Source organism: Ochotona curzoniae, unplaced genomic scaffold (genome assembly GCF_017591425.1).
Source record: "Ochotona curzoniae isolate NIBS_2020 unplaced genomic scaffold, NIBS_Ocur_1.0 contig_3819, whole genome shotgun sequence".
Taxonomy (NCBI): domain Eukaryota; kingdom Metazoa; phylum Chordata; class Mammalia; order Lagomorpha; family Ochotonidae; genus Ochotona; species Ochotona curzoniae.
Window position 1 is genome coordinate 29,191,122 of NW_024466004.1, and position 18,729 is coordinate 29,209,850.

The window sequence follows — 18,729 nt, forward strand, 5'->3', positions numbered from 1 at the left end:
TTAGACAAACACTAAAAAGAGGTCCTACCAGGTTAGTGCTGCAATGTTAATACTTTTCAATTTCATCTCAGTTCAATATAGAATATAACTATTCCAATAAAGTAGCTTAATGAAGAGAAGTTTTTTTCTATGAGTCAAGATTCCCCCAAAGCATAACTGGATATGTGAAGGGGTCTCAAAACATAGAAAATTTGCATCATGCTTTCTCTAGTTTGTTTATCTGTTTCTCTGAGAACACTAGTGTGAGTGCCAACTCTTGTCTGCTGGTCCACTTCCCTGATGTCCACAAGAGATGGGGCTGGTCTAGTCTGAGTTTGCCTATCTGGGTGGCATGGACCAATGATTTGAACTGTCTCCACCCACTCAGAGTCTTCATTGCCTGGAGGTAAGAGCTATAGCCAGGAGCCATAGCCAGGCACTCTGATGTTGGGCATGGGCATCCTAACTGCTAGATTGAATGCCAGGTTCTCACATCTTTTAATTCCATTCTTTATAAACTTTTTGAAGTTTTCTCATATATCCAGAGGAAATAAATCAGTATGTTGAAGGGATACCTGTGCTGTTGTGTTTGTTACTGCTTTAGTCATAGTAACTAATGGGTCTAAATGTTCTTTCATGGATAAATGGGTGAAGACAGTGTGGCATATATAAATAGTGGAATACCATTCAGTCTTAAAGGAAGGGTCATGTCATCTCTGACAACATGGAGGAACCAGGAGAGCATTATCTTAAGTGACATAAACCAGGCACAGAAGATGCATACCACATGATGTCAAAGAGAGAAACGGTGGTTACCAGCAGCGAGGGGGCTGGGAGGATGGGAGAAGAGGTCAGAGGACAAAACCCTCAGCTAGGAGGCAGATGTTCAGGAGATCTTACTGTATGTGATGGTGAGTGCCGTTGTAACCACTCATTATAAACTGGAGGTGTGTTAAGAGGTTAAGAATTCTCACCACAAATAAATATGTGAGGAAAACATATATATTAAATAACTTGATTTACTAAATTCCATAATGCACTTGTAAATATACCTCAATGTATGCCAAAACTCATCAGTTAAAAAGAACAAAAACTCTTTCAAAGTTAGATCATGCACAAATTAAACCTGTTCTGTAACAACATTTTGCTTACCTAAAATAGATCCAAGACAAATGCTGGGTCATGGTGTTCGGATGAAGTGGCACCTGGGACAGTCACGGCTGGGGTTCACCTGTCCCAAAAGCCTGCCCAGTTTGACCCAGCCTGGCCTCCCTCTCCCAGCCTGTGGACGCCCATTCATCTCTCTTGCATCCGTAGACACATGTTGTTTACTAATGTTGCTACCACTCTGTCAGGAATACTGTTCCTTTTCTTCCTTACCTGGAAGCTTCCCCTTTTCCTACAACTCTGGACACGTCACCATTTTCTCTAGATGTTTCTTCTTGATCCCTCCAACATGCTCATGGTCTACATCAGGCTATACCTTGTTGAGCTCTTCTTTCTTCCCCTCTTCACAACATTTTTGTTTAATGTCCTATTCGGAGTCCTGCTCTTTGCTAGCTATGATGAGTTATTGGATACACTGATTTGTGCTAGGTGATAAATGATGCTGGCGAATTGCTTCTCTGCTCCTTAAAATGTGTTTACATTTCACTGTGGTGCTTGAAATGGGTGTGTGCACATCTGGGAGGGCACAAGACCATTTGTACAGGTAAGGGTGGAAAAGTGTACTCACTCTTCAATTAAACAAAAATAAGAAATTAAAGGTTTCCAATATTTAATATGTTGGTCGAGAAAGTGCTTGTAGGTAACAATAAGTCCAATTTGAATCTGGTATTGTGTACTACATGTTTTTATTAATGGAGTAAGGATTTGAAGACTGCTGCTGCAGAGGCATACTGATATCCTTGGGGGATAACTCTTTAGACTTCTCACACTATAATGGCTAACACACATCAGGTGTTCCCTACATGTCACACACCATTCCATATACTCTACAGGCATCAACAGATTCCTTCTTCACAGTTTGTAAGGCTGGTGTGATTATCAACATTGTTTTGGGGGTGGGTGGCTAACGACGTCGAGCTCCAGGACCTGGTGACTTGTTCAGGATCAAAGTTGGTGTGTGGCAAATTCATGATAGGGCTGATGGGATCTGATCGCAGAGGCCACTTGCTCATAATGTGCTCCGTGCCATGCTGTGGTACCTCTCTGCTCCTATATGATAGACCTGTATTTTTCACTGTGATTACATGAATAAACAATTCTTTTTATCTATCTATCTATTGATTTTTTTCTGAATAAACAATTCTTAAATGAATAAAGAAACTGAGAGGTCTAACATCGCCACTGATGGAAACTTGGGATAAATATTCTGTTATTTTTAACTTGAAACCATTCCCCCTCCCTTAAGTGAGTATATGAGATGAGAAATTAGCATGAGTTAAGTTGGCTGTCCTATGATTAGAAGCTTTATTCAGAAAAAAGTCTGCATCAGCCTCACACCCGTGAGTCAGTTAGCGGTCCCAGCTTACGTGACTAATGCCTTTCTTCCCTTTGTCCTGAGGCTAGGAGAGCATAAGAAATAAACCTTAGTTTCCCCGTGTGAGGAGTCACTCAAACATGTATAATCTTAAAACAACAAGAGCAGCAGCAACAATGGTAGCAAAAATGATAATGACAAAGAGAAGCAGAGCTTTCCATTTTCTGGATTCAGCCACTTATCTTTCCGGTTCGGAACCTAGGTTCTTCATCAAGAGGATGTATAGTAAATATTCATGGATTCTGGGCATTGACAAAATTATCCTTGGTGAGTTAGGATTCCATCTACATGTAGAAGAGTAGAAGGGGAATTTTATGTGATAGCATATTCAGATTTTAATATCACTGTATGCAAATTATAATAAATTTGCTTTCTTCCTTGTTTTCCTTTCAGGTTCTTTCAGCACACTCACTCTGCCAGCGGTAAGTACTCACTTAAAAAGTTCATCTTTTCGGGGAGACGTTGGATATAGCAGTTGAGATGCTGCTTGGAACTCCTGTGTTCCATTGTGTGAGTGCTTGGGTTTGAGTGGCTCAGCTGTTCCCCAGGGGGCAGACCAGGGTTGAATTCTTGGTTCCCTGGCTGTTGTGGGCCTCTGGGGAGTGAATCCGAGGATGGGGATTCTCTCTCTCTTTCTCTTAAATATGTAAGTGATAAAACACATTAAAAAATATCTCAGTTTACTTAAAAAACATTATTTAAAGTTTTTAAAGAAGATTTAGTTATTTTTATTGCAAAGTCAGATTTACAGAGAGGAGATAGAAAAGATCTTCCATTTGCTGGTTCATTCTCCCAAGTGGCCACAATGGCTGGATCTGAGCCAATTCTAAGTCAGAAGCCAGGAACCTTCTCCAGGTCTCCCACATGGATACAGGGTCCAAAGGCTTTGGGCCGTCCTCCACTGCTTTCACAGGCTCCAAAGCAGGGAGCTAGATGGGATTTGAAGCAGCCATGACTTGAACTGGTGCTCATATGGGATCCTAGTGCATGCAAGGTGAGAATTTAACCATTAGGCTATCGCACCAGGCCCACATTTAAAGTTTTAGTTTCAGAAATACATCGCATTAGTGAAATAAGTAAAATTCTATTGGCTTTTGTAGTGCTTTAAATTTCTTCTTAGTTCGTTTTGAGTTTAGTTCAACTTTCAAATTATTTAAGAATTGTATTTTTTAGCGAGTTGTGTTCTTAGGCCAAATGACAGAAGACTGGCCTCTGGAGGAAGCTGGCCTGTACTGTTAGCACGGAGGGCTGTGCTGGCTGGGGCTTGCTCTGCCTCCCAGCATCTTAGTGCCTTGAGTGTGCTGTTGGGCTTCTGCTCCTGAGGTCTTGGTCTCGCAAAGGGCAGGGCTGTGCTCAGCCATGCTGAGGCAATAGAAGCAGAAACACTGATCCTGCCTTTGTTTATGACTTTGACTTGTTTTTTGTTGTTAATAATATTTCTGCATAATTTTGATATTTTGCACTGTTTCACTGAAGTTTTCTTGATGATTGAACTTTTTTGGGATACTTTTAAAAATTTTGCTTCTGAGACAGTTGCCTCACTCACCTCATCCTAGCCCTGGTCCTAGAATAGGGGATAACAATACCGCTTCTCTCCCAGGAACACCCTGGCATGAGATGAGATGTGAGAGTGTTGTAAAATTTGCTATAGAAACATAAAGGGGTTATTACATCACTGAGAGGGTCGTTGAACCTGACCTTTAAGTGTTTTTTTGTGTGTTTTTCTGTTTCTAATAGCTTCAGTTTGGGAATTGTGCTTTTTACAGCTTCATATGTTTAACATAAACAGAGTAGGCTCAGGCCTATTCCAACAAAAGACACGGTTAGGTGTACTGTTCTGAGAACAACTGATGGCTTTGGTTGTGACGTAGTACAGACTCAGAGTCAGCGTGGCTTCATGGAGTAGGTTTGTTCATTACCTTTTGGGCTTACTTATCAAGCACACTCAGAAACCAGACTTGTTTGTGGGAGTCACTTGGGGGGCTCCGCAAGAATCTAGTGCTTTTGGATTTTCTTGTTAAGAAATGTCCTGGCATACCAACAGAATGTGGATGGGGGAAAAAGGCATGAACAGGCAGAAGTGGAGAAAAAACATTTAGTCTTCTTATTTCAAAAATTGCTGGAGAGGTTGAGAGAAAGAGGCCTCCATGGGGGTCATCACTGATGCTGGCTCCCAGGGTCTGCACCCACCAGTAGCTGGGATCTGGAACTGGAGCTGGGAATTAAACCTGATATTCTAACGTGACCCATGCTGACTTAATCAGGATCTCAATTACTGGGATAAGTGCCTGCATCAGCTCTGCATCTTGGTGACAATAAAACCTCGAATCACATCAATGTGACTTCAGATATTAGAGGCTGACCTCAGGGCCTGAGTGCTGCATGGATACTCCAGTGATGAGATCAAAATAGATCCTGTCTCGGGCCCGGCGCGGTGGCGCAAGTGGTTAAAGGCCCTCGCCTTGCACGCCCGGGATCCCATATGGGCGCCGGTTCTAGTCCCAGCAGCCCCGCTTCCCTTCCAGCTCCCTGCCTGTGGCCTGGGAAAGCAGTCGAGGACGGCCCAAAGCTTTGGGACCCTGCACCCGCGCGGGAGACCCGGAGGAGGCTCCTGGCTTCGGATCGGCATAGTATCGGCCCGTTGCGCTCACTTGGGGAGTGAATCATCGGATGGAAGATCTTCCTCTCTGTCTCTCCTCTCTGTATATCCGCCTTTCCAATGAAAAAATAATAAAAATAAATCTTTAAAAAAAAATAGATCCTGTCTCATACAATTTCCCTAAGCATAAGTAGGATGGGATTTCAGTTCAGAAATCACAGCTTCTACTCCAGTACCGGTCTGGTTTCTGGAAGCTGCAAAGTCACAGACCAGAATTTTAGAAGAGCTGAAAGGAGAAGACTGGGTAAAGCTATGAAATATTTTCACTTGTTGAAACTCCCATTAGCCAAAAATTCAGCTACTATAATTCTTTTAGGTCTTAAGTATATGAAACACTAACTCTGATGTTCTGTGTTCCTCTTTATGATTATTCCATTCCCATAATATGTAGATTTAGGGTATATTAATTGAAAGCTTTGCTGGAGATTATATTTAGAAGTATATCCCTTTTGGTATAGCTTATGGTTTGGCATAAATAAAAGGTCCTCTATTTTCATTACAACTATTCTGATGTTTGTAAACATAATACTTTAAAATTAATTTTTAGGTTTTCTTGATTTTCTGTCATACTGTATGAACAGTATATGACTACAGTGTATGATTTATTGTTTCTCTGCTTCCATATGTGAAAATGGCCCTCAATACGAGGAGTATAAAATAGAACTGATGCTTAATATGAAGATTATTTTTTGTTACAAAATATGACAAAATTTTTATTTGTAGATGAATACAACCTAAAATGAGAAAGTTTTAATCAGAAATGCTTTTAAAAATTATTTTAAGTCTAATAGCAAACACAGTTTGATTGAAACAGTTTGAAATTTCTCAGGTTTATGTTAAAATTTATTCTCATTACTTTTAGTAATTGGCATTATTCATGAAGTTAATGAGGATAAATACTGATGTGCTGTCTCATTTTCTTTTAAGCATTGAATCCCTCAGCTAAGGTGCAGGTGGGAGCAAGTGATTCTCATGTATTGTCCACCAAGGATCTTTCTAGCATGCCTGCCTCTGTTATGTACCCTGGGTAGAAAGCTGTCATCCACATGCATAGTTTACATTTGTGTTATAAACAAAACAGACTAAGCATTGCTAAGAACCTGTTCAGTTCAGAGGCTGATTGATATTTTGTTAATCTAAGTCTCACAATAACTTTTGACACCCAGACCCCTTGCCCTGCTGCCAGAGAGTTGCCAGTCGTGGGAGCTGTCCCTTTCTCCTGGGCCTTCCGGTCAGCTACGGAATACAGCAGCTCTGCAGGCACTTTGCTAATTCTAGAGCCCTTTTTGGTGTAAGTGGATTCCTAATTGACCAACAGAGACACAGGAGCTTTGATTGCCTGTGGGAAACAGGTTTAGAACTTATCCCTGGTCTGGCACATGGAAATTTGTGGGAAGATTGTTCAAAATCTCCAGTTTCTCTCTTAATGTGTCTGCATTGTTAATGATGCAAGACGGAGCACCAGTTGTAGTTGAAGGAGACATCCCCTGGCATGTAGTGATACTCCATGCTTTGCAGAGACCCAAGGATTGACGGATCAGAGCCCACATTGTCGTCTCTGGTTTTCCAGTGTAGAGATCAACCCTGAATTGTTGAGGACTCCCACATTTATTAAACTTATGTGTGGGGTGGCAAAAAGTTAAAGTTACCCCTAAAAAGGCAAATGGATGGTCCACAACAAGTGTCTGGAATAGCATTACCTCTCTGAAGGGGGATGGAGTTGGAGGAAGAATGAGTGTTTGGGTGTGTTTGTGCTTTTACCACCTGTGATAAATAGGCCTCTTTAACTTTAGGTTTCCTTATCATTCATTTGACATTAATCTTCAGTGTCATGGGGTCTCTGTGCTACTAAAAAATGATCAAATTATATTCACATCATACAGACCAATTCCATCATATCTCATATTTTAATTATCTTTTTAATAAGATTTATCTTTATTTTTATTTGAAAGATAGAGTTGCAAAGAGAGACTGAGAGAGATCTTCATCTGTTAGTTCATGTCCCAGATGGCCTCAATGGCCGGAGCTGAGTTGATCCAAAGCCAGGCTCCTGGAGCTTCCTTTGGGTCTTCTATGTGGGTACAGGGGCCCAAGGATTCGTGTCATCCTCAACTGCTTTCCCAGGCCATAAGCATGGAGCTGGATCAGAAGTGAAGTAGTTGGGATGTGAACCAGCACCTACACTGGAGGCTGGTGCTGCAGGTTGAGGCTTAGCCTACTATGCCATGGCACCAGTCCTACATCTTCTATTTTAAAGCATGAAATATTTGTAAGACTGTGACATTAAATTAAGCTGGTACAGGGGCTCGAGGCTAACCCTTTACCTTGCAATGCTGGCATTTCATATTGACACTGGTTTTAATCCTGGCTGCTCCACTTCCTGTCTAGCTCCCTGCTTTTGGCCAGTAAAGGATGGTCCAAGCCCTTTGGATCCTGACCAATAGGAGATATCCAGAAGAAGCTTGTGGCGTCTAGCTTTGGATAGGCTCAGCTGCAACCGTTGTGGCCATTTGGGGAGTGAACCAGTGTATGGAAGATCTTTCCCTCTGTCTCCCAGTCTCTACATGAATCTACCTTTACAATAAAAGTAAATAAATCTTTTTTAAAAAGTCGTTGATATTAGAACCATGCTATGCTGGTTCCCAGCATATCTATATTTTTTTCAGCTTCTAGTGTTAGAGAATCTAATGCACAGAACCTGGGGACTAAGGTATCACTTGAGAAAATAGATTATAAGTGTGTAAGTTCCAGTGTAGACTTTCAGTCTCCCTAGGACACAGGTCTTTCATTAATGTTATATCCCATGTACCTAGCCCAGCCTGATACATGCTGTAGAATGTGCTCAATAAATATTTGTTTATTGAGAAAAGCAAATGTTGACACCAGAAACAGTTGGCAAGGCTGTTTTTCCTAAAATTTTTAAATGAAATTTCTAAATATGCAAAACCTTGAAAAAAGATTTCATAGCAAACCAGCCTATACCTGTCAGCCAAAGGTTCCTGTTACCATTCTATTGCACTTGTTCTATGATTCTTTGTTTATCTAGCCATCTTTTTATTCATTCTCAGATTCATCTTGCTTTTTGATATGCTTCCAGGTAAAATGCAGACATCAGTACTCTTCTCTCTAAATGCTTCCTGTTTACTCTTTTATTGCTAATAATGGTTTCCTAAGATTCTCCTCATATTTTTAACTGTATTGATGGCTTTTTAATTACTTCTGTTACTGGAAAATTTCTCCATGAGCCTTATGTGGATAAAAATTATTTACAAAAGTTAGGATGTAGGTTTAGAATCTCATATTTCATATGAAAGCAATTTAAGAAATAGGACCTACTAGATATCTATTGCTGGGTAACCTCTAGCATTGCCTTTAAACAGCAACAAGTTTATTTCTACAGCTTCCTTTTTTTTTTTTTGAGGATTTGTATATTTTATTAGAAAGGCAGATTTTACAGAGAGAAGGAAAGATAGAGAGAAATAGCTGGAGCATAGCTGATCTGAAGCCAGGACCCAGGAGTTTTCCCTCCAGGTCTTTCCTGTGGGTACAGGGTCCCAAGGGAGCTGAATGGGAAGTGGAGCAGATGGGGCATGAACCCTCACCCCTATGGGATCCTGGTGTTTTCAAGAGAAGGATTAGCCAATCAAGTCATTGTGCCTTGTGCTCCTCACCTCCCCCCCTTTTTTTTAGTCCTACAGTTTCTGTGGGTGAAAATTTTGGGAACATTTCTGATTCAGATCTCATGAGTTTGCAAACAAGATGTTAGCCAGGGCTGCAGTTGTTGGAAGTTTCATTAGGGCTGGGGAATCTACTGTGGAGGGTCTTATCTGGCATATGGGTGGCCATGGATGGGGGGAGGCCTTAGCTTCTCCTTCTGGCCTCTCCACTCACATCATTAGTGAGTGATAAGATGGGAGTGGTAAGAGGGAGACAGAGAGAGAGGGAGGAAGAGAGAAGAGAGAGAGAATATGAACAACATAGAAGCTGTTCTTTCTGTGACATGGCCTTATTCTAGGTTTTTAGAAACAAGTCATTAAGTCTAGGGAGTTAAGCCTCACCTTTTAAAGGGAGGAAGATCAGATATCTTTTGAACACATTTTAAAATCAAATATAGTTCAAGTTGGCTAGCAACTTGTACTAACTTCCTCATTTTTGAAGTGGTTTTAGCAAAAGCATCTGATCCACCTGTAGGATTATCAGGAGGTTAAATGGGATAGTACCTATAACCTACTTAGCGTGGCTTCTGGCCTGTTAATGCGGGAAAGTGGATATCAGGACTATAAAATAGCCTGATGGCTGCTGAGAGAAGAAAAAGTTGCATGACGTGTGTACCCATTCCAGAAACCCTGTGATGTAATTAGAGAGAAAACTATAGAAAGTTAAGAAGGGAAAACAGGGGCAGTGCCATGGATAGTAAGTTCAGCTTCTGCCTGTGGCACCAGCATCCCAAATGGGTACTGGTTTGTGTCCTGGTTGCTCCACTTCTGATCCAGCTCCCTGCTCATGTGCCTGGGGAAGCAGCTGAGGATGGCGCAAGCCCTTGGGCCTCTGATCCCACATGGGAAAGCTAGAGGAGGCTTCTGGTTTCTGGCTCTTGGCTTCAGATGAACTCAGCTTTGATGATTGTGACTATTTGGGAATGAACCAACAGATGGAAGATTGTTGTCTGTCTTTCCTTCTCTTTGTAAGTCTACCTTCCAAATAAAAATAGATAAATCTTTTTAAAAACAAAATGTTTAATCTTTGTGCCAAGGAGGGATGAATTTTTCGACATTGCAATTACCTAAGATAATATTCTATGTTGAAAATTTCTATTGTAACTTATATAAAATTTTTGACTATAAAATAATGAGACCTTGGTATGTGTCATCTCTTTTTTTCTCCCTAGCTACCCTTGAACAGTGCAAATGAGATTTATGAGTTACGTGTAATTGGAAAGGCCCAGAATAAGACTTTATTCTCTAATAGTACACGCTTATCATTTGAGACCAAGAGAATCTCTGTCTTCATTCAAACAGACAAGCCTCTATACAAACCAGGGCAAGAAGTGAAGTTTCGTGTTCTTACACTCTTCCAAGATTTCAAGCCTTACAAAACATCTTTAACCATTCTACTTAAGGTAAGTACCAAACAGCTGTGAGGTCAGGTGCTCAAGCCATCTTACTGAGAAGCTCTTTTGGATAGTTCTGCCCATGGTGCAGACACTGGAATGTCTTAGAAGGCAGAAAAGCGAACTTTCCCACTTTCTGGAAGAAGAGGTAGTAGAGCACTGGGTGAAGAGCTCAGACTCTGAAAGTTTTCCTGTTTGAATTCCAGGGTTCTTCACTGATGTATTCATTTGTCAGGCATTTATTAGCTTCCTGTTTTCCAGGCACCGAGGTGAGGCAGTGAACAGGGCAGGCTTCAGTCCTTACTCACATTAAATTTATTTTTCAGAGGGTATTGAGGACACAATAAATAAATATACACAAATATATACATATTATATATATACACATAATACATTCATATACATATAAATATCTCTGTGTATAATACACAGGGAGAGAAAGAGAGACAGAAAGAGATAGATAGAGAAGGGGTAGTGAATTTCCTTTAGGGCTGTCAGGAATGGTCTGAGCAGAGACCTAAAGGAAATGTAAGAATGAATCCATATACATAGAGAGAACAGCCTGTGCAAAGGACCTGAGGTGTGAGCTCCTTTGGTGCATTGGAGGAACAGCAAGCTGGCTGTGCTTTGCAAGCCAGGGAGTCAGGGGACAAACATGTAAAGGTGAGGTCAAATAAAAGTAAGTGGGTTGGGAGTTGGGCTCATATTGAGTCTTGGTGACCATGATATGCACTTCAGGTTTTACACAGACCATGAGAATTCACTGGAGGATTCTGAGGAAAGGCATGATGTGACCTGACTCAGCATCCTGAAAGCATCATTATCAAGTCTAAGAAGAATAGCTGTTAGCTGTGTAACCCTAGGGAAATTACTTTCTGTGTGTTTCCTTATCTGGAGAGTGTGTAAGTATGTGAAGATAATACGTACCCAGATTTTGTGAAGATGAACTAATTCAAATAAGACATTTAGAACCATGTCTGGTACATTACACTTGCTCACTAAGCATTAGCTGTTATTCTTTTTTTTTCTTTTATTTTGGTAATCTTTACATAGTTGATTAGGGCACCAAGGGTCAAGGATTACAGGAAAGTGGGTAAGACCATTGTTTCTACATTTGTGTGTGTGTGTGTGTGTGTGTGTGTGTGTGTGTGTGTGTGTGTATCTGGGGTAAAGAGGGAGATAAAGGGAGAAGCGCCACCCAACCTCCCACCCCACCCGAGGGTCCCCAACATGGGGCATGCTCTGAGGGCATTGCTCACGTGGTTTCAATAGTTCAACAGTTCTGAATTGCTGCCAATTTCACTATTTGAAGCATGATGAAATCTCTCTAGAATCCACTGGCTGATATAGTCCACCTTAGGGTCCCCATTTGCTCAAATTTTCATTGCCAACACGTGACTGGGGCAGATGATCCATTTGTTCTGTCCTCTGTCCTCTGTCCTCTGTTGTGGTTCCAGGTGTCCTCTGCAGGCTCCAATGGACTGCCATTTCCTCCTTGTGCACTTGGATATACTGTCTACTTTTCCATCTGAGCCTCTGAGGAGTACAGCTTTGACACATGCACTCCATGATCAGACCATGGAACCTGCACTTCTCTTCATGATTGGGGTTCTGGGATCAGCAGTTCAGTTGGAGGGATGTCCAAAGAAACTTAGTCTGAAGTGATCCCAGTCCTGATTCTTGTGTGTGAATACCAGTACAGGGTTTGGCACAGTCTGTCGCCCCAGTCAACTTATGGCTATGCTGGTGGTTGCAATTGTGGGTCAGCTCTGTTTCCAGTCCTGTCTTCCACACAAACCAATGGGTGTTGTAGTCAAGCCTGATTCTACCCGCCTCATACTCAGTCGTCACACAAACCAGTGGGAGCTGCAGCCTAGTCAGGGCGATTCCCTATAACCCCCACCAGGCCTGCTTGCTGCCCTGGTACCTGTGCTTGCCAGTATGTACAGCAGACTGGTCCAGTCTGTCCCACATCCCATTTAGCTCTCGTACATGTCAATGGGCATTGAAGCCTAGTTCGACCCAACCAACCCTACTTTCCAGCCCATACGCATGCTGATGGATGCTGTTCTGTCTAGCCACCCCTATCCCAATCCTGGTTTTCATGCTCTCCAGTGGGAGTGGTAACCCAAAAGGTAGGTGCCTACTATTTCCCTACTGGGCTACCCCCACTCTCAGATCATGCACTTTTCAGTTGGTTCTGGAGTTTAACTTGACAGAATTAGCCCCCAGTGCCAGCCTCTGCCAGCTGATGCTGTGACAAAGTCCAACCAACACTCACCCACTCTGATTTATGCTTGCATTGGAAGAATAGTCAGCCCAGTCTGGCTTTTCCCTGATCTAGCTCACATGAGGCCCACAAGTGTTGTAGCCTTATCTGGTCTGGTCTGCCCCATCCCAACTCATGTTCTCCAGTGGGAGTGGTGGTCAGGCAGTGGAGCCCTCCACATTCCCCCTGCTAGCTTTGTCCCCTCCCCTGTTGGTTCTCACGTGTGCTTGTTGGGTGCTGCGGCCCAGTCTGGCATGGCCTACCTTGCCTTGGCATTTGCCAGGGGATGCTGTAGCTTGGCCTGGCCCACCCCCAATTCCAGCTCCTGCTGGTGGAAGTTACAGCCTAGCTAACCCAGCCCAGCCTAGCCATTATTCTTACAGTTATCATTCTGACAGGTGGTTTCTTCCTTGGCTTCTTCTGCCTGCCCACTCTGATGATCTGGAGGCACCAGGTTGGCAATCCAAGTGTTTTCTTGGAGGATCAAGTAGAAAAGGAAATTATACAGTGCAAGAAAATAGGGCAATTCATTCACTCCAATTTTCCTGGAACACCCTGGCAAATTTTAAAACTGACAGTCCCTTGTCTTGGGACATGGGTTGCTTAAACTGTTGTAAGGAATAACACTACATGCATGGTAGACCTATGCTTTTAGCTTCATGTTTTCCCATTCCTAGTTTCTTTGGTGTTGTAAAAGAATGAAAACAACAGAAACAAATCAAGAAAACTGATACACATATAACTTCAAGTCAAAACATGTTGGTAATAAATACCATGTTGGTTGGCATGGTGCTCAACGTGTATTTTTTGAATCTCAGGGTGTTATTTCAGAGCATGCAGCTCTGTGGATTTCTGCCTTTATTCTGTAACAGGATATCTATGGAGAAGACTGGCATGGTGAATAGCATTTCTAAATTCCTGTGACACCTAAGTATGTGTGTGGAGTGAATTCATGACTTCATTCATGAGCTGACTTCATTTGTTCAACCTTTACTTTTCACTCAAATATACGAAGAATTTTATGTCAGAAACAGCCTGAACTGGGTGATTTAAAAGTGAACATGTCCTTTTCTCTGGGTGGTCACATCCTGTCCTTCTTTCACCCTCAGACAAGTAAAAGTTATCGCTGGATCAATTTCCTGTTGGAAGCCTTAATCTAGAACTAACCTTGCCGATTTGGACAGCTTGTCTGTGTGTTTTTATAGCTTTGCCTGTCTGCTTGCCTATGATATCTGCCTTTGAAACATACAATTTGTAGCTTCTTTGGACTCTTCTGTGCAATTTTGGATTTAACACGCCACATTTAGCTTTTCCAGTAAGACTCAGTGAGATCTTCCTCATGCTAGCTGCAGCACTGAGGTATCCTACTGGCTTGGCCAACATGTGATATTCTCTTGGCCAGAGGAGAGAGACAGTGAGTGAAGGGTGGCTGTACACCTCGCTCTGCACCTAGTCAGTGTGGCTTTGATGTGCAGCTTGGCCCAGCCACCTCCATCTTGTAACTTCCTGAGGCCAGGCCAGACAAAATGCTTTAAATATACTGTTGAACTCCTGCAGCTGAAAACAGTCATCTGAGCCAGGGTTCTCTGGAGTGTGATGTTTCCTAACACCTTTCAGTATGGAATAATTGGTTTCTTGGCAAAATTTTACCCTCAAAAATGAGACTTAGGGAATTAGAACCACTGGGATAGAATTGTGCTCCTAGCACAGCACCACCTTCAGGCTGATATGGAGAAGTGCATGTAAGCCCCTACAGGCCTTCTTTGAGGAATCCATCTCTCAGCTACGAATGGTTCTAGAATGGAGCTAATGCAGAATGTCACAGCATATTCAGGGTTGATAGGTATTGTGGTTTTTGTATGTTAAGGGTGGTAGAGATGTGATTGGAACTATGTAGCCTTCCTGCTCCTGTAACTGACCTTCTCAGGAGGAAGGGCAGGGAGTTGAGCAGCTTTTGATGGTGAAGCATTCATGCACTAACTGCATTAGTTAGTTAGTCTGCAGTACCAGCTCTGGCCTCCTGCAGCCAGTTTGGCCCACGCCTATGGAAATGTGTGCTTCTGATGCTGTGACGGCAGCTGGATAGGTGAGTTTACATGGGAACGGATGTCACCTGCTGGGGGTTCATCTATTGACTGTGCCTGGGGTAACAGTGGCAAACTCCGAACTTCAGAGCGGGTCAGGTGAAGTGCTAACCTTGTTTGAGTGAGTTGACTGCTGTAGTTCTGCATGCCACATAGATGTTTACTTCATGCTTAACCCAGGACTTGAGAAATAGTCCTGTGGACACATTCTGCAGCCAGGGAATTTAGTGTTTGAGATGTCTGGCACAGGTAGCAGATACCGTGCTATGCAAGGCAAGTGGCAGAGAGCTAGAGCCATCCAGAAGTGACTCAAAGGGCACGAGCATCTGCTGCTCTGGTGTCTGTAGCATACTCTTGGTTGTGGTCTTGAAGGTGTCCCAACAGGAGAAGAGCATGTGCAAATGCTGGGTTCTGCTGTGAGGGCCCCATGTGATCTCTTTGTGTACTGATGTGCTCTGGAAAGCCTCCAGCTGTTTTGGCATCCTCTGAGCCTTCCTTTTTGGGGACAGTAAGGCCTAGGTCCAAGACAGACTTAGGAAACTGAGGGATTAGTTCATTCTCTCCCATTCCTCTGGGTAGTCATCAAAGATGTCTAGTCAGACTTGCGTGTGAAGGGCTGTGCTACCATCTGTGGAACGGCTACTCAGCACAGTCCTCCACCAGCTGAATGTGGGCACATCCTCTGCCTACACTTTCGGTCACCCTGGCACTTATGATTATTATTACCTTTTTGGGGTCAGTCTAACACAAGAAACACAGTATTTCATTGTTTCATTTGCAGGTCTTTGATAACCGGACAGCATTTGAAGTTCCTGCTTTGTTTAGGAGCCTTGAAACTCCATGGCCTCCCATGCATCATACTGTGGCAGGCTGAGTAGAGCCAACTGCTGGTTACAATGCTTGACCCAGGAGTTTTCTAAGAATACGGTGACCTGCTTCTGGTTGATAGATTTTTGAGTAACTATTGTCTCTGACTTCTTAGACTATTCCCCCACATAGTTCTCAGCATCATGCTTGATCCTAGCTTTCATATCATCTTCTAAGTGAGAGGTTTCTTCTGGCTTCTAATAACTGGGTCAACTCACCTCTTCTAGTCAATGGACAGAGAGTAAGAGTAAGGGGACGGGCATGGTGCAATGTCTCAATTGGCTGAGCCTCTCCCTTCAAGTGCCAGCATCCCGTCTAGACTCCAGTTCATGTCCCAGCTACTCTACCACCTGAGCAGGATCCCTGCTGTGGCCTGGTAAAGCAGGTGAGGATGGGCCAAGATTTTGGGACCCTATATCCATGTGGAAGATCCAGAAGAGGCTCCTGGCTCCTGGATTTGGTTCAGCTCAGCTCCAGCTGTTGTGGTCCCCAGTGGATGGAAGATCCTTTTCTGTCTTTCCTTCTCTCTCTAAATCAGCCTTTCCAAAATAAATAGTTCTGTTTTTTTATGAGTAAGGGAAAGTATTTGATATTTTTTTCCAAGAGCTTTGAGTCTAGATGAGAACAACAACAAAAACTTTGTGTGAGATACAATGTGTAAAATAAACACTTGGGGCTGAAGAATGGTGAACTCTAGCTATATAAGGGACTCACCAGGAAGTGGTTACCTCTCCTTGTTTGAGGCAGGTGTGGAAAGCAGAAAGCTGAAACTTATTTCCGTGGTGGGCAAGACAGGGGAGGGCATTCTGGATAGCAATGGCAAGAGATTTCTGCATAGGAAGTTGGGATGGGGGGAAACTGCAAGCATTTGTATTTTTTTTGGAAAGATGAACCAAGGAATATTGATGCGGTCAGATTACTGATGATCTTGCACACTATGCAAAGGACATGAGACTTTCTGCAGGCAGACCAAGGCCATCAGCCTGTAGTAGTCTAGTGTTGCTCATAACCCATGTTAATTCATTGACTGTTCTACACCATGAGCTGTGCCTAGCATTTTGTCCACTGTGCCTCATCCTCACAGCTGTGTTCTAGATGGACCACACCCTGGGCAAAGGCAAAGATGTATCAGAGGTTGTGAAACTGGAGGGTGGAGGTTAGTTATACTAGTTAGAAAACAGGGTTTGATGGTAGATGTGAGGAGGGTAAGAAGGAGAGAAGTTGGAGAGAGAAAATGAGGCAGAGTTGATATGACTGGGAATGTGAGAGAGGATCTGAGATGGCTGCTGGATCACTTGGATGTATGTTGGAGGAAAGAATTGTGGTCTGGGAGGTAATAGGTGGACTGACATATTAAACACATCTCAATACTATTGTTGAATTAAAAGAATCATGTGTTTGAGTCCTGAATTCCATCACATATAGTGCTGTAACGTTGGGCCATGTCAGTTCCTGGGCAATTGAGTGTTTACTTAATCCCTCCAGGAATCAGTTTTTCAGTCATTGAGTGAAAATAATCCTGCCCCAGAGCTAAGGCAGAGGACCTGACCCCGAGGGAGCCTTTAGTGAGTGGGGCCTGCTATCCCTGCCCTGGAACTTCTTCTACCACCACCATGGCCTCCACCAGTGTGGAGACGCACACACTGCTGGGTTTCAGGAAGAAGGAAGCAGGGTGCCAGGAATTAAAAGGTGGGATAGAATCAAGATATTTTCATGAGAACTAAATTTTTGATCTGTCTTCTTCAGTAGTACAGGCCAGGTATTTCCCTCATACAATCTTAGTGCAAAATTTTGACAAAAGTTCTGGATGCACTTGAGACTGCTGCAAAACATCCTTCCTAATCAGACAGGAATGCCATGCTTGTGGATAGCTTTTCATAACATGTATGGTTTCCATTTCAGGATCCCAAGTCAAATTTGATCCAACAGTGGTTGTCTCAACAAAATGAGCTTGGAGTTGTTTCTAAAACTTTTCAACTATCTTCCCATCCAATACTTGGTGACTGGTCCATTCAAGTTCAAGTGAATGTGAGTATGATTATATATATTTTAGAGAACATTAAAATCATTGATATAGGTGGGAGAAAGATCTCCAAAGCTTTTTATTCATTGAACAGAGAAAAATCAATATGATTATCTAGAAAATTTCGAGAAAATTGAAGAGATTTGTCTTTAATTTAATCTTCATTGGTAGGCTATTAGTATTTTAATCATCCTTGACTTTTTCTGTGGCATAGTATTTGAAATTAAAATGTTTTGGCATATTGGTATAAAATGGTTTAATTTTTTTTTGCATGAATTGAATCTTAAAAATAAGCAATGAGTGGGTAGGTATTAAGTCACACATTTTATGTCCTGAGTGATGACTCCAATTCGGGCTAACTCAGTTGGTCTTTGACTTAAGAAGCAGAGACTTTGCCCAGCCATATCCATGCTTGTTCCTCATCCTCTTTCTCTCCAGTTCCTCCACTGACTTCCTTCATTTGCTGCCAACTTGCCGAGCTTTGGAGTCCAGCAGGGTGGGGCTGGTTTCAGGCCTTCCATCTTTTTGGGCCTCAGGTTTTTGATCTCTGCACCCCTGGGTCACACTTGAAGATTCATTGACTTTTGTCATTTTTCTCTGAAATTAATTATATTAGATTTTCATTAGTAGGAACTTTAAAAATAATTGTTAGAACAGGGCTTCTCACTATTGGTATTTTGGATAAAAATCCTTTGTTTTGGAGACATTTAGCTGCCCTCTTGGCCTCTGCCCACCCGACGCCAGCAGGAGCTTTTTCTCTCCCTGTGTTATGACAACCCAGACTGTCCCAGCCTTTGCCAGCTGCTGCCTATGGCACACACCCTGCTTCTGTTCTTCTGAAAATCATTGTATGAACAGGAAGAGTCATTCATGAGCATAAGCCGTGAGGTGAGGTAAGGGTACCAGTCCTGGCCATGTGCCCTGCTTCTTCACCGGCATTGCCACTACAGCCCTAAAAAAACAAGCTCCAGAGAAATCTTCCACCTCCTTAGAATGTGTGAGGAAGATGTTAAGTATAATCTATTAAGAATATAACAGGTAACTTATAGAAAACAGACTTGAATCAGCATTAGACATTAGTAAAACTGTAAAGACATACAGGGGGAATAAAGAGTGATCCTGACAACCTCTTAACAGGAGGTCATATGCACAGAGCGGGGGGCACCTCAGAGTGGAGCAGGCAAACCAGAGGAGGA

General features: G+C 42.7%; 1 protein-coding gene across 3 annotated transcripts in view; it reads left to right on the forward strand.

Moving 5' to 3' along the window:
• CD109 (CD109 molecule) overlaps positions 1–18,729 on the forward strand; it is a 135,779-nt gene that overhangs the window by 20,089 nt on the left and 96,961 nt on the right. For 2 of the 3 annotated variants that reach the window (XM_040983637.1, XM_040983638.1), the window contains exons 3-5: positions 2,915–2,943; positions 10,069–10,299; positions 17,413–17,538. In XM_040983637.1, coding sequence (XP_040839571.1) covers positions 2,915–2,943; positions 10,069–10,299; positions 17,413–17,538 — 386 coding nt within the window. The remainder of the gene's footprint in view (positions 1–2,914; positions 2,944–10,068; positions 10,300–17,412; positions 17,539–18,729) is intronic. The other variant, XM_040983639.1, reaches the window with a different exon arrangement.